General features: G+C 37.1%; 2 protein-coding genes across 3 annotated transcripts in view; one reads left to right on the top strand and one right to left on the bottom strand.

The window, feature by feature from the left end:
* The window catches only part of LOC141435204 (uncharacterized), a 28,869-nt gene extending 25,592 nt beyond the window's left edge, over nt 1–3,277 (top strand). For both annotated transcript variants that reach the window (XM_074097842.1, XM_074097841.1), the window contains one exon: nt 294–3,277. In XM_074097842.1, the coding sequence (XP_073953943.1) occupies nt 294–352 (59 nt within the window). In that variant the 3' untranslated portion in view covers nt 353–3,277. The remainder of the gene's footprint in view (nt 1–293) is intronic.
* On the bottom strand, nt 3,268–15,269 carry LOC141435205 (PX domain-containing protein kinase-like protein). Its single transcript, XM_074097843.1, has 11 exons — nt 15,010–15,269; nt 14,725–14,913; nt 14,552–14,648; nt 14,097–14,203; nt 12,932–13,048; nt 12,114–12,357; nt 11,125–11,367; nt 9,769–9,980; nt 9,518–9,598; nt 8,265–8,367; nt 3,268–6,894 (listed from the first exon to the last, which is right to left on the bottom strand). The coding sequence occupies exons 1-11, from the start codon at nt 15,109–15,111 to the stop codon at nt 6,740–6,742; spliced, it is 1,650 nt and encodes a 549-aa protein (XP_073953944.1). The 5' UTR covers nt 15,112–15,269; the 3' UTR covers nt 3,268–6,739.
* Nucleotides 15,270–15,316: the final 47 nt, after the last annotated feature.

Here is a 15,316-nt window from a genome sequence, read left to right as displayed (position 1 = left end):
GCGCATATTTGCATATTCGTTACTATCGCCCAGTGTCACTGTCATAATTTCGCTGCCATTTGAACGTTCACATGAAGCAATTTATTATAAAAAAAAGTTCATATGCGCTTGCGGCGACACTACAGAAGTGCGATGCATTAATCACTCTCACTGACTGTTCACGATTGCTATACTTGTGATTTTATTATGTAGATCCCATTAATGCGTACAGTTAGCAGCACGTAATTGTAGCGATTAGAGTTAATGCGCAAACTACTATTAAATTAACTAAACTGAAAATATACTTGTTTCAGCAATGACCCTCAAGGACTTCAATCTCGATGACATCGACGACATCATAGAGTTGGAGTAATTGACATAGACCAAGTACCGGCAAAGGTTATCGGATCAGAACTATAATCTAAAAAAGGTTCAAGCAGAGCTTTGACGATTTGACATAAGTACGTGCGACGCGCGCTGCCGCCGCTACGAATTAAACTGATTATGATTAATGATTAACATTTGACGCTATCATAATGTAGCGGAAGACGCCAAGTACAGTTTTAGTTACTTCGCGCAACCGCCGAAACATTTGGATGAGCGAGAGATGCACTCGTGTCTAGCGTGAGCGACGGAGATGCCAGTAGCGCAATCCGAACACGCAACGCCAAGTTAAGTGCTAGCATAAGATTGAAATGTCTCCTTTTTTGTATGTTTTAAAGAACATTGAAGTTCTGTGATACAGAGTTTTATTTTAATTTAATAGGGATTTGTCTATTAATTTCCTTTAGTCTTATACAAGGAAAGAAAATGTTTTTAAATATATCTAATACTTGAATTTGAATTTTCGGTAACGAACATACGAATCAATTGAAATTGGTTTAAACAAACAGAAATATTGTCTTTTCATGTGTATTTTTTTTATTGTTTAATAATTTATCACGGGATTTAAACTAAGTAAATATCAAAGGGTAAAATTTTGACATTTGAAATTTATTGATATAAGAAGGAGAAGAACGAATTCCCAAATCTCACACAAACCGAGAATTAGATGTAAGGGCCATGCTAGCTGGCGCGGGTACAGGTATAATCCGTCGCCCGCGACGCGTGCAGTTAGCGCTGCTCATACTATTTTCCAATAGGCGTCCGCCCGCTCCGTGCAAACCGCGTCAGCTAGTGTACGCCCTAATAATATAATACCCTACTTATTTTTATTTCTTCTTACCTTTTGTCTGACAAATATTACAAACGTCAAAACAACAGGTCCTGACATTTGCTAAGTTTTATTTTAATCCCGTGTGTCGATTACTATTTTAATTTGAACGAACAAACGGATCTCCTATCCTTAAAAAAATACCTATGATTTTATGTGAATTGTAGTAGGTATTATTAAAATTTAGTACCCGTTCGAACATATAGCAGTCAATATAACTGAAAGCATCCATCCTTAGTTGTCTCATGTATGTAACAAACATAATTTTAACTAAGTTTGAATATTTTGTCACCAAAATAATGTTGTGGTATTCGTTGAAATAAAACAATCTAAAGCAACATTTTCTATCCTATGGGTTGCAAGCGGATACCGGGTGGGTCTATGCTCAGTATGAACCATAAAGGTCCACCTAGTAATGCATTCTCAAAGCCATTTGAGTAGTATAGTCAGGTGCTAAGGGCGGTTTCCGACTAGCGTTTTTTTCTGCGCGTATTCGCTCGTTTTTGGCATACGCGCTTACACGCGCGCTACGTTAAATCGAACACGCGTGTATGCGCTGATTTCTGCGTGTTTGCTCGTGTTTGGTCTAAAGAACATGTTCTCGCTCGCGCTTATACGAGCTTGTATGCGCGTCAACGCTCGAAGAAAACAAAACCGCACCTGGGCGCGCGTACACGCGCTTTCAAAAACGAGCTTATACGTGCGTATAAAACGCTAGTCTGTAACCGCCCTAAGGGTCCCAAACTTTTTTACGTGAGTCATGGTCCGTGAAGCTTTGGCAACTAATGTTCTAGAATAGGTAACACGTGTTTGCCTTGTTAGTGTGATTTCTTTTATTTTAGAGGTATTTTTTGTCGTTACGTCCGTCTGCAACGTGACTACCAACTGCTCATACATTTCAATGGCTTCTAACGACTTTTGCTGTACTGGAATATAGACAAGGTGTTAAGAAAACCCTGTACGGTAATTTAATACATATTAAGGCTACCGATTACTAAAAAAAATCTTTTCACACCTCTCATTCAGAAAAGTACAATCTTTTTCCTGACGATAGGGGTCACAGTGCAACTTTTCTGTTCAAGGCTTTTCTAAGTGTTTTTTTGCATATGCAATTTTTTGAAGTTGATAATTATAAAACCAAGGCGTTTTCTATATATTTTGAATTGCTTTATCTCAATTATCTTCATCTTAGGTGTTAACACTTTAATCCCTCATTGCGCTCAGGATTCTATTGTAGAATCCTTTGCTACATTCTGTATTCAATGTACCGCCCTTGCCGTAAATACATCATTTTGATCCCTTGTAAATAACTATTTTCACTCGTATTAGTAATACACTAACCGTATTAGAACCTTGTTTTCAACATAAACAAATACAGATGGATACCCCCTTTCGACATATATTGTCGGTGCTGGATAAAAACTGGCATGCATTATTATTAAGTGGATAATACCAGAAATCCATAAATTGGAAAGTTTTACCTTCAACGTCAAAAATTTAATTCGCTGATTTTTGAACAGTTTTAGAAATATCGAATATTATAATGAATAGGTAGCATAGAGAAGGAATTCAGTTTTTATTTGAAAATTATCAAGTACACAAGCGGTGTCTCATTTATTTTAAGTTGTTATTTTATTAATTATGATAGTTATTGTAATGTTTTATGTCTGTCATATGCAAGAGTACGTTTTGGTTATAAAAGTTTAAGAAATTGTGAAAGAATAGTATTTTATATCACTATGTTCTAGGTGTTTTGTAAATATTATATCTAAGGCTAGGATTTGCTTGTATTTGTACGTCATTTAACTTTATATATCGTAAGCGTAGATGAGCACAGTTCATTGGTGTAGTTAGGATGAAACTTGGATTTTGTTAACGAAAGAGTGTTTTAGTGTATTTTTCCTATTATTTGAATAAACAGACGCGCAGGTACGGAGACCCTAATGATAAGGTGTAACGTGATTATTCTCTGATGTGCGTAGCTTTAGCCTGTAAGGATTTAAGCGCTGTGTAATTTAATTGTACCGCCACATACATGATTGTTGGTATTAATACATAATAATAAAAATAAATAATGACTTCTAATCAATGTTTTATTACAGTATATTCTTATTCTTACAACAAAATATACTAATCATTCATAATTTATCTTATTTATAAACTTTAAAGCTATTGCATAGATGAATTCCAAAAATAATTTCATAATAATCAAAAAAAGACTGACCAGTCGCATATCACTTTCCAACTTACAGCTAACACCATTATAGTAATAAGTTGATTTACATTTAATAATTAATTACAGTCGACGTAATGTCTACTTGAAAAGCGAATATTTGTTCGAATCCTTGAAAATAATACATGCACTAATTATCTTGCTTAACTTTTAACCAATATTAAACAATAATAATTACATTACACTCGCAACTCTTGTACTAAATGTATCCAATGCGCTCTAAAATAATAGTCTGCACCTAACCTAAAACCCTGGGCGCAGCTTTACAACATCTTACGCGCCGATGTAGGTACAGTCACTAGCACCAATATCTGACACAAGAAAGCGTTCGTAAATATCTGATACGAATCTATTTCTAGGGTCGGTAGGTCGTGTCAGATATTTCTGCACGCTCCGTTGTGGCCGATAATGCAGGTAACTGTCAGCCTGAGCTATAAGGGAATTTACTTTGGGACATCAAATTAATGGCCTCAACATATGTAACGTATGAAATATCAGATGGGACAGCTGTTTAGAGACGTTTTTTTTTTCAATTCCGTCACATGATTCATGTTACGTATGCAAGGACCTTAAATAACGATAAAAACTATAATCCGAGATCTGCCATAAAGCCTTTGGATCACTGACTGACAAAATAGTACCTACATTAATAGTAGTAGTAATAGTCACCTCCATTAATATCTCCCACAGCGAAGCGTGTAAAAAACTAAAAATATCAGACTCGTCCCACCGGCCCTAGAAATAAAGTCGTATCAGATATTTATTAACGCTTTGATGTGTCAGATATTGGTGCTGGTGACGACATACCTAAACATAAGCATCCCGTATGCTGCAGAATACAGTTTTTAAACATATAATAATAATATTATTTACGGGACTTTCTAACTAAAGTGGGAGTAAAAATGTTAAATTATTCGGTATTAATCTCTTGCCTTGTCTCTTGATTGTCAAATATGCTAGGGCCACAAGTGCACCAATAGACTACAAAATAACCTTCATAAAAAGTGAGAAGTTTTTCCACGTCAGCCTTTATGACATTGACATAAGATTGTTTTTTACTTGGCTTGTGCAAAAACTTTTTCCACTACATCTATACAATGTAAGTATGTATGTCATATCTGTTATAGTTAGTGCTTTGTGTGTGTCTACCAAAAGAAATATCCAAATGATGGATTAAAAATCAACTTTAAAAACAAGCCTACAAGATTGGTTTTTTGGGCTCTTTTTGTATTTTTTATTTCAATTCCAAATTTTTTGTTACTTTTACGGTCATTCCGTAAAACCCATATCGAAAATACAAACTGAAATATAGATGCATAGAAAAACCAGAAAAATAAGACCAGCGCTGGGAATCGAACCCAGGTCCAAGGACTTGTCCAATGGCGGTGTAGTGGTATAGCACGTGACACGGAATGTCGAGGACCTGGGTTCGATTCCCAGCGCTGGCCTTATTTACTGGTTTTTCTATGCATCTATATTTCAGTTTGTATTTTCGAAACAAGCCTACAGTTTATTTGAATAAGGATGGTAATTCGGTTTAAATTCAAAAAGCTACAGTAAATTCCAACTGCTTAGTTTCGGTGACCGCTGCAAATAAACAAAAATAGTGAGACGAATGAGTGTGACAGTCAAAAACGGGCCTTCCATACGAATCACATATCTTTAGGCCTCATCACTTCATCAGAGATATACCGGGTGTTAATTATATGAAAAACAATAATTTAAAATAGTGTTTCCTCAGACTACGTGTACGTGCAGTCAATTGAAAAATATCTGTGGTGGTGTGGTGTGTGGTGTATAAGTGGTGTTTGCTCAGACCTGGAATATCTAAATAACCTCGAGTTAACTGTAATTAGGGTTAAGTTGCGTCAGTATGAATCTGTCATTGCTAACCTTGCGTTCGCGATTTAATGTTAGCCCTTACCCGAGCACGCGGTCTTTAGTTTTTTCAGTCTTTAAATATGGAGAAAATAGTGCTTCAAGTTAAAGTTCACAGTCAGTGGATGTTAACATCGCGATATTGGTCTAAGATCCGAACTTGAAAAGATCTACACCGGTCTGATAACAGAATAAATATATTTGGTATATAAGCAATTTAGGATTTTTTTGCAAAATCATTTCTAATATGCTAAATTTATTATAAAATACATTTCATTCTATTATCAGACCGGTGAAAATCGATGTAGGCTTGCATCTTCTACTATATGGTCTGTCACGCGTTTGGTTGTGTTTTGTCGATGTTACCGCGGCCTTATTGCGTCGGAATAAAGGTCTGTGGTACATATTTTTGAACCTTGAATAAGTCCATATTTTTACACTTGACTACATTGCAGGTGCGATAGATTTTGTAAAAGTAAATATTTTTAACGCGTCTAACACTGAAACCATTTGAACACGATTAGTGATTAGGTAAATTTATCTTTTAACTTATTGTTCCTGTAACAGGTAACACCCGGTATAAATGCCAAAAATGTTCTTTGAGAGCCTCCGCTAACGCGCGGGTGCACGGCTTGGGGCCCGCGCGGCGTGCTGTTTCAATAGAGCAGATATGCCTCACGCAGCGCTATATAGATTACACGACATGAAACAAGCATGCTGCGCCCGCTCCAAGACGTGCACCCGCGCGAGTTGGGGAAGGTTCTAAAGGTGCGCCCACATGCAGTCGCTCGTTGCTCGTTTGCAGCGATAAATTTGGTTACATGACCCCATTTTTAATGTTTTTTTTTGACTGGATGGAAAACGAGCAAGTGGGTCTCCTGATGGTAAGAGATCACCACCGCCCATAAACATCTGCAACACCAAACGTATTGCAGATGCGTTGCCAACCTAGAGGCCTAAGATGGGATACCAAGTGCCAGTAATTTCACCGGCTGTCTTACTCTCCACGCCGAAACACAACAGTGCAAGCTCTGCTGCTTCACGGGAGGATTAGCGAGCAAGATGGTGGTAGCAATCCGGGCGGACCTTGCACAAGGTCCTACCACCTGCAAAATGTGATTTTGAATTTCCCGCGACAAATAAAAATAGTGTCAAGATGGCTGCTTGCAGGAATGATCTTGGTCTTGGAAGCTGATTTCGATTTTGGTAGCAGTCGTGGCAGTGCAGTGGTTCAAATAAAAGAAATTGGAGTGAATGAAAAAAAAACCAGTGCTTGTGCCGTATTAGAGGTTTTTTTTTCCAGCGATAAAGCTCAACATTTTCAGCTTTATCGCTATATGTCACGTGGTATTTGACGCTGGAAACGAGCGTCGAGCGACTTGCATGTGGCCGCGCCTTTGGGGGAGGTTCTGAGTGTTCCTGAGATTGTCGCGTGTTCACCGCGAGTTGACGCGCGCGAGACGCGCCTTGTCGAAGCCGCAGATAGCGCTGAGCAGTGCGCCGCGCGCGTCGCTTGCCGGCGCAGCCCGGGGGCTCGCCGCGCCCCCGCCCCCCGCGCTCCCCGCACTCCCCGCGCCGTTGCTCTCGCCCGCTACAGATAATACGAGAATACGACCACTCATTTTATTACAAGCTTTTATTTACACTTACCCCCTGTCTGTTTGTTTTATTCGAATATACGGAGACGGCAACACACTTAACGTCAAATAAAATTAATCAATGGGTGGTGAAACAGCCCCTTAAACTAGTTTGCAAATGTCGGTCGGAACCCGAAACTAAAGATCGATTTTCCTTTCACATTTGAATCTTCAGGAAAACGAAAAAATTCGACAAGTCTCGAGCGACACTGACATTCTTAACTTCACAGTACCTGGGCGACCGAGCTCCGCTCGGTCTAAAACACGGTAACCAGCGTTTTCCCAGAGATAAGACCAAGCTCGATCGATTTTTCATCCCCGAAAACCCCTACATACCAAATTCCATCGAAATCGTTGCAGCCGTTTCCGAAATTATGATTTTATATATATACAAGAATTGCTCGTTTAAGATTAAATTTGCAATGCAATGTATTCGATTTAACTGAAATTTGGTATACATAAATATGTAGGGTACATCTAGTGATAGTACAATAATTTAGTACTTAGTGAAATTTTGGTAGTCCAGCTAAGATCGTCTCCGCAGGACAGAAATCCTCAAAGGTAAATGGCATTGGTTTCAAATTTGGTACAAAAATGTAACTAGATGCCATGAAAGTATGCATTGCCATCCACACTACAGTCAACAAAAAGTACAGTCAGCAATAAAGCTTCAATTGAATATAAACTTGCTAACAAAACCTTAATTTAGGTGACGGTATTATGATGTACTTTTCATGAGCTGTCAAAACGCGACTCTTCGATGGAATTTGTATAGTATGGCCATAGTTAGTTATAACGTCACTTATTTGCCAAGTCTGTCGATAATTTTTCTGAGCGAGCTTTATGAGCATACAGCAAGGGTCAATTTTGTTAACCCCCGACGCAAAAAGAGAGGTGTTATTAGATTGACCGCTATGCGTGTCTGTGTGTGGCACCGTAGCGTAGCTCTTAAACGGGTGGACCGATTAGAATGCAGTTTTTTTAAATTTTAAATCAGGTTTTCTAGCGATGGTCCTTAGACATATTTCATCAAAATCGGTTTAGCCGTTTTTGAGATATTGCATTTTGAAGTGACAAAGTCCCCCGACTTCTCCCAACTTTTTGTTGGTTAGGTTATTGAGGTATTGATTTGAAATATGAGATTTCAAATTTAGTGACGATAACCTTGTAAACAACAATACACTAGCGTGTTGTGTAAAGCTACTTATGATCAAAAATAGAGTATTTTTAATATGATAGGGGGCACACACCTTCAAAACTTAAGCTGAGTTACGGATGCGTTGCCGGACCTATGAGAAGTTTCTTTGTTTAGAGTTGGACTTACAGGTGTGGTGCGGCGGCGTGGGCGACGACGCCGTGCTGGCGCTCTGCGAGCGCACCGTCTCCGCGAGGGAAGAGGTCGACTTCCACATGCTGTCCCGCTTCCTCTGCAAACATGCCAACGGGAAATTACTATCCATCCCATCCCACTAATATTGTAAATGCGACAGTTTGTAAGTCTGTTTATTTATTTGTTAGTTCATCACGTCTAAACCGCTGAATTGATTTAGATGACATTCGGTACACAGTTTGAGTCCCGGGCCTTCAAACTATCTATTGGCTCTGTGCACGACATCAGCGCCACCTAGCGTCCGCAACTTTTATGGCTCTGATGCTCTGACGTTTTGAAATTTCATCGCAACATTGTGACAAAAATCAAACCTATAACGTATTAATTTATAAAATAAAATTACTGGGATACAGTGTAACATTCATATCGGTCAGAATGGGAAAGTCTGAAACTATAACATACGGAGATCTGTTCTTAGGAACCATGTCTTCGATTTTAATAACAAGAAAAACTGCATTCATACATTTACAAAAAAAAACATTTACTTACTCAGTTCGGGAATGGAACCCGGTCATTTTGAAAAATAAAACTACATTATTTCTATTTCGATATCGGTAGTGCAATAAATGTTACTATGAAGTACGATATCTAGAATGAATAAAATGCATTGTATTTCATATTCTTTCATTATGTAAGTTTTGTTTTTCAAAACAACCGGGTTCGATTCCCGAGCTGAGTACAAGTTTTTGAAAATGTATGGATGCAGTTTTTCTTGTTATTAAAATCGATGACATGGTTTTTAAGAACGGATCTTCGTATGTATTATAGTTTCAGACTTTCCCATACTGACCGATATGAATGTTACACCCTGTATATACGTCCATTACTTCAATGCAAAAGCAAACTTCGGTCAATTGTGCTAAGGTTCAATTTAGGCATTGCAATATGGAAGCCTGGCGTATGGATGATGTCTTTTGTATTTGACGTGGCGGCGAAAAGGTTAACAAAGTGAATGGTACAGTTGGCTAAAAGCCGTGGTGAGCCTTGTACTATCTTTACGGATTCAAAGAAATCTAAGCAAACAATGTTGTTTTACAAAAATAATGTCGAAACAGAAATCATTTATTTTTATCTTAAAAAAATGTCGCTTAGTCAATTTCTCCTTTCAAGCGTCGATGTGAAAAGCATGTTTTGTGACGATCAGGTTAGAACAATTGGAACAAACAAATGCAAGGCAAGGTACTCACAGCCCTTCGTTTCTGCTTCTTTAGTTCCGTTTCAGAGTTCAGTATTTCCTGTATGCGTACTTCTCTCTTCGCGCTTCGTACCTGCAACAATATGACGACTAATATTTTGGCGAGGATGATGCTTATTCTGTTAATTAGAAAACTGTAACTCCAACCGTTTAGCAGTAAAGCCTGTACGACAGACGGACACGTGCCTGACGGCAATAGGGCTCCATTTGGACCCGTTGGTTACGAAACCCTAAAACATTTACCAGTTTCTGGTCCGCCTTGAGTCGGGCTTCAACCACGGCCGTCGCGTTCCTCAGCTCATCCTTGAGCGGCAAAGGGAACTTGAGGTGGTCGCGTTCTGCGCGTGCGCCGTTGAGCGTAGCGCGCGTGAAGAAAGGGTGCCGCAGCAGCTGGTCGAAGTACTGCGTCCCATGCTTGCACGATGCGCTCGAGATGCATATTCGGAGTACGGATTCTGAAATTGATACACCAATTTTGAACATAAGACTACCGTGAGACTCGCCCATAGTGAAATAAACAGGATAACTCGTCTTTAATCGAGTTTAGCTAGTAGACATGTTTCGGGCTAAAGCAGCGTTTCCACCAATCATGTGCTGCGAGGGATGTGTAAATGAAGCGTTAAACCATAAGCACTAAATCAGGATTCAGATCCTGATTTGGTGCTTATGGGACCTAATTGGAAGCATTCCTATACAAACGAAAAAAAAATTGAAATTGGTTCATAAATGACGGAGTAAAACGTAAAACATAAAAAGAGTACAACATGAATTTGAATGAATAATGATATGAATATGAATATGAAGACGGGTCCCTGAAGCATATGAATTAAGATAGTTGGTTATTGATTAGTTAGTTGCCCGATTATATTATTTATTATTTTTGTAGGTAATGTTTGAGTTTAGTCTTTTATTTTAATTGGTTAAAATATATTTTTTTATTAAAAAAATGTTATTTTATTTTATTACGCAAGCAAAGTCACAAGTATTTCATAGTATAATTTATTTACTGAAATGTGTCGAAACAAGAATATGCCGAAAACGGAATACGTCCAAACAGGAATGTGCCGAAACAAGAATATGTCCAATCAGGAATACGACGAAAAAGAAATCAATCCAAAATATGTATCTATATACGTATTTGAAACACTGAACAATATGTTACCACGGCGCCAGTCCTGGTTTGTTAATAGGCCGTATGGGCCGCGGCCTAGGGGCGGCAGCGTTCTAGGGGAAGCAGATTTCAGAGGACGAGAAAATTATTATTTTTAAAAGGTACATGGGGCGGCGGAAATAAAGTGGCCTACACTCGTAAAAAATATAAATCCGCCACTGCCACGGCCTTATTACGTTGGCAATTTGAAGCATTGGAAAAGTTTATATATTACTTAAACTCTCAAGGGACATATTTCACAAATTACAAAATTAAATGGTTCAATAAATTCATTCAAACATGCATTATTTATTATTATTACTGAAGGATGATTTGAAAAACTATGTTATATTGTAGATACACAAAATTCGCATTTGGGTTACTTATTTTTAATTGCAATACTTGCCTGTTCAGGTGCTGAGGTGAAAATAAATAAAGTAAATGCGTACCCAAATCGTCTGAGATTCGTTCGGAAAAATAGTCGCAATAATAATCGTCCAATGTTTCAGCGAACGCCATTTCATACAGTGTGCGTCCAAAGCAATACAAGTCTACAGCTTCAGCACCAGACACTCGTTTCAGATCTAGCAGATACGGCCGATGGAGGCTCGACACTCCAATGATATTGTTCTCTATGTCCATTAGGAGGACTTTTTGGTTCTCTATGGCTATATTGCCGGGGTGAATGTGTCCTGAAAATTATTTTTGAGAATTTATTTGCATTTGTTATTCATCACTCTTTTTTCTTGACAACTTATTTGTAAAAAGTACCCATGCATAAGATTTTATTTAAAAAAATCTTTTTTAATACTAGTTGTATTGACTTTAAATTTGCATAAGTACAGTCACCAGCATTAATATCTGCCACAGCGGAGCGTGCAAAAATATCTGACACGTCCTTCCGGCCCTAGAAATAGAGTCGTATCAGATATTTATGCATTCTTCTTGTGTCAGATATTGGTGCTGGTGACTGTACAAATATGTCAAGTCAATCCGACTAAAGGCTGACTGACAATGTGTAAAAAGACTATTCTAAAGTTCTTATGGTATCTACGCTCATTGTTGTTTTGATTTTGTAGTTTCTCTTGAACAGCACTCATTATCATAACTGTTGTAAGTGTGTCAGTCAAAATCAATATGAAAACTACTAATAAGATTAGTAATGAGCTTATACTTCAAAATGATTAAGGCCATACATGTAGACAGATGGATAATAAATACATTATATATTTATATTATAATCTGAATAAAAAAAATACACACAGTACCTATCAATTGAAATGAAAATGAAAACATGAAAAAATGTTTACACCAGGAGATTAAAATCATTCATTATACAGTGGATCCCAAACAAGGCTGAGCCTGTATCTTCGGACTGGGAATTGACATATTGACAATAATATTTACTGTTCTAATATAAACAGATAATTCTACATACCATGTGGTAATCCCTTATCATGTAAAAATTTTAACGCTTGCAGTATTTGGTATCCGTAATGTGCTATTTGGCCCTCAGTGAGCGGTTTCCTCACTTTAGGGTTTCCATATTTAGCTAAATGGTTCCTTGTGTACTCAGTGCCATATAGTATGTCCCTGAGACTGCCATTTTCGTGTATCCTCCGAACGACATAGACTCCTGTTTCTAAACCATGAATTGCTAATACTTTATCTATGTGGGGGTGCTGCAAAAGAAAATCCATACTTAATAATATTATAAATGCGAAAGTGTGTGTGTTTGTATGTTTGTCCGTCGTTCACGTCGAAACGGAGCGACAGATGGACTTTATTTTTGGGATAGAGATAGTTTATGGGCCAAAGAGTGACGTAGGCTACTTTTTATCCCGAAAAAATGCACGTTCCCGAGGGAACAGCGCGCGATAACCGAAATCCACGCGGGCGAAGCCGCGGGCAAAAGCTAGTAGTTCATAAAATAACTTAAGTTAGACAAGTACAATGAGTATAATACTATTTTATTACGAATATAATATATAATATAATACATAATAAAATATATTTTTTTTATAGGAATTTTTGTTTTTCTTTCATAATTTAAAAAAAAAAAATTATATTGAGATTGTCCATTGTATTATAATTTATAAAGTTGAGTAAAAGATCAGGCATTTTAGAAACACTGTAAATTTATAAGGAGAAACAAAAAAACATTTAAGGTTACTATAGATAGAAGAACACAAAAATTAAAAGGATTTCTGAAACAACTGATTCAAATATTTTTAATTTATTCATAAACATACTCACATTTACATTCTTTATACTCTTAAAAGCTGCCTGCAAATCTTTATCAGTTAAATACCTATCAGACCCATAGTTCTGCCAGGCCAATAGACAATTTGTTCTACTCTCCGTGTCAGTCACCTGAGAACAAAAGTATCATATTAATTTAGCACAATGAACTGGTAATACAAATACTCAACTACTGAAGTGGCTACATTGTTGTTGATAAGTCTGCTGAGAATTAGCTATGATTCATAACAAAGATAAGTTTTTAAAATAATACTCCCCAACATCTCACATTACATTGTTTATAAAAATAACCTAGTGATTTCATGGAAGCATCCTGTTTTTAAAAGCTTTTATTTAACTTGCAATTTATCTTGTATGTATGTGCGGGTCAAATCTTGCAAGTTACATTTGACCACTTCTTTCTAGTAGTTGGATTGTCTTGAAATTTGGCATACATATGAAAATTGTGTGACAATACAATAATCTGGTAGTGAGAGTAGTGACATCCTGTTACTTCAAATTTGGTATGCAAATTTAATTTGGGTGACAATGCAATTACAGTTAATAAAAAGTACAGTCCCCAAAAAAAGCTTGTATTAAAAATGTTTTTTTTTACCAAAAACTTATTTTTCAAAATGTTAATGTTTATGACACGTGTTTTGGGCGTCACATGTGACTATACCGAATTGTAAACTGCTATGTATGCATGTGATATGCTATGAATAAATAAATATGAATATGACATGCTTCAAGTTTATTTTTTGAACTCCATATTGATAATTCAACTGAATTATTTTTTTGTTTTATGTTAGTAAAAAAATGCATCTTTCATTAAGCTTTAGTCTAAAACCTAATACTTTTAGACCATTCTGGTGATACAAAACTATGTGACTGTTGTATCAGAGCAATCTCAAGGTATGCTGAGGCCCTTGGAGAACATAAAATGTCAATGTTAATAGCAAAATTAAATAATATATTTTTGTGTTTGTGAATATACAGGAGTTTTAAGGTCTCTGTGAGTTATCATCAGGGGCCGCCACATGTGATCAGTACGCCCTTCTGGGGTAGGAATGAAAGTGTTATGTAGCTTTGTCGGACCACAGACAATGGTTTGTAACATCCCTCTTTTTGTGTCTTCCAAATGAGAACTGTTTATGACAATTGATACTACTTAACTTACCAAAAAGTAGTGCTTTCGTATTCTCCAGCCTATATCTGCTAGAGGTCCCTTCAATTCGAACTGTCCATCACCCCGTAATGCAATTGACACAGTTTGCAATGCTTGCTCTACAACAAAATAATCAAAATTATTCATATAACTCTTAATATGTTAGGGCAGGGTTACTCAAAGTGGGGTACACAAACCCCTAGGGGTTCGCTATTTGACGGTAGGGGGTTCGCGACAAGGTTTACGTGACTCCAAAAACCAGCCTGCATGACTAGCAAGATGATTAAGATTGGTTTTTGGAGTCTTTTTGTATTTTTTATTTTTAGTTTATCCAACAGTCAATTTTATTGCTTTCTTTGGGGGGGGTTGCTATCGTCTAGAAACTTTAACAGGGGTATGTGGAGCCATAAGTTTGAGAAACCCTGTGTTAGGGGAAAATCTAATAGTGAGTCACCAGTTATAGTTACCTGCAATAGTTAATAAATAATTATTTGGGTCCAAAAAACTTCTGACTGGTAATGATAGGGCTAAAATTGGATGTCTCAGCACTTCATTCATATATACCTAAAAGAAAAAATAGAATTTGTTCAGAAGCATTAGGTAAATTTCGCAATCTATTTACACTAAGTACTAAGCTTACTTGCAAAGCAGCTTGTCTCTCTGCAATAAAAGATGGTTGCATGTTCCCAATAAGTTTCTTTGGTGGTAGCGGCAGGTCGATGTTGGCTTGCTGCAGGACCGAGTGTAAGGCGGCGAAGTCCCTGTAGCGTCGAGAAACACTCCATTTGATCTCCTTTGTAGGGCCTCTCTGAACTTGTAGTATATATTCCTTTTAAACCAAAGTTACCTTGGTAAAGTAATATGTAGGCAAGAATACTCATTACACCATCCAGCAAGCCGTTTATTATTTCACAATACTACTTACTGTGTGCTTGTTGATATTTTGTGCATTTTCTACGATACAATGAAGTTTCTCTGTGTCATCTAATATAACTTTGGTATGAGACTCTTTTTCAAATATAGCCATCACATCTAATAGAATATGAATGCATTGATTAGGAGTTTACATTATACTAATACAACACAAACTGATTGTTATCACTGAAAAAATAAAAAACCGACGAAAACTGGGCGAATTTATAATTTGACAACTGTAAAAAAAAACTCACGACAATGACATATGACTATGACATTAAAAAATTTTTCTCAGCCTTTAGGGTAGAGGTAGACTA

The sequence above is a fragment of the Choristoneura fumiferana genome, chromosome 14 (assembly GCF_025370935.1).
Source record: "Choristoneura fumiferana chromosome 14, NRCan_CFum_1, whole genome shotgun sequence".
In the NCBI taxonomy this organism is placed as follows: Eukaryota; Metazoa; Arthropoda; class Insecta; order Lepidoptera; family Tortricidae; genus Choristoneura; species Choristoneura fumiferana.
Note: the sequence above shows the minus strand (reverse complement) of the source record. Positions and strands in the feature narration are given on the sequence as shown.

Bases quoted from the DNA above. Each gene is read 5' to 3' on its own strand.
- LOC141435205 (XM_074097843.1), bottom strand. From the start codon at position 15,111: ATGGCTATATTTGAAAAAGAGTCTCATACCAAAGTTATATTAGATGAC. The intron at 11,368-12,113 runs GTATGTAGAATT...AATAATTTTCAG, and splicing joins TGATAAGGGATTACCACATG to GACACATTCACCCCGGCAAT. The intron at 9,981-11,124 runs GTACGCATTTAC...TATCAATTTCAG, and splicing joins ACGAATCTCAGACGATTTGG to AATCCGTACTCCGAATATGC.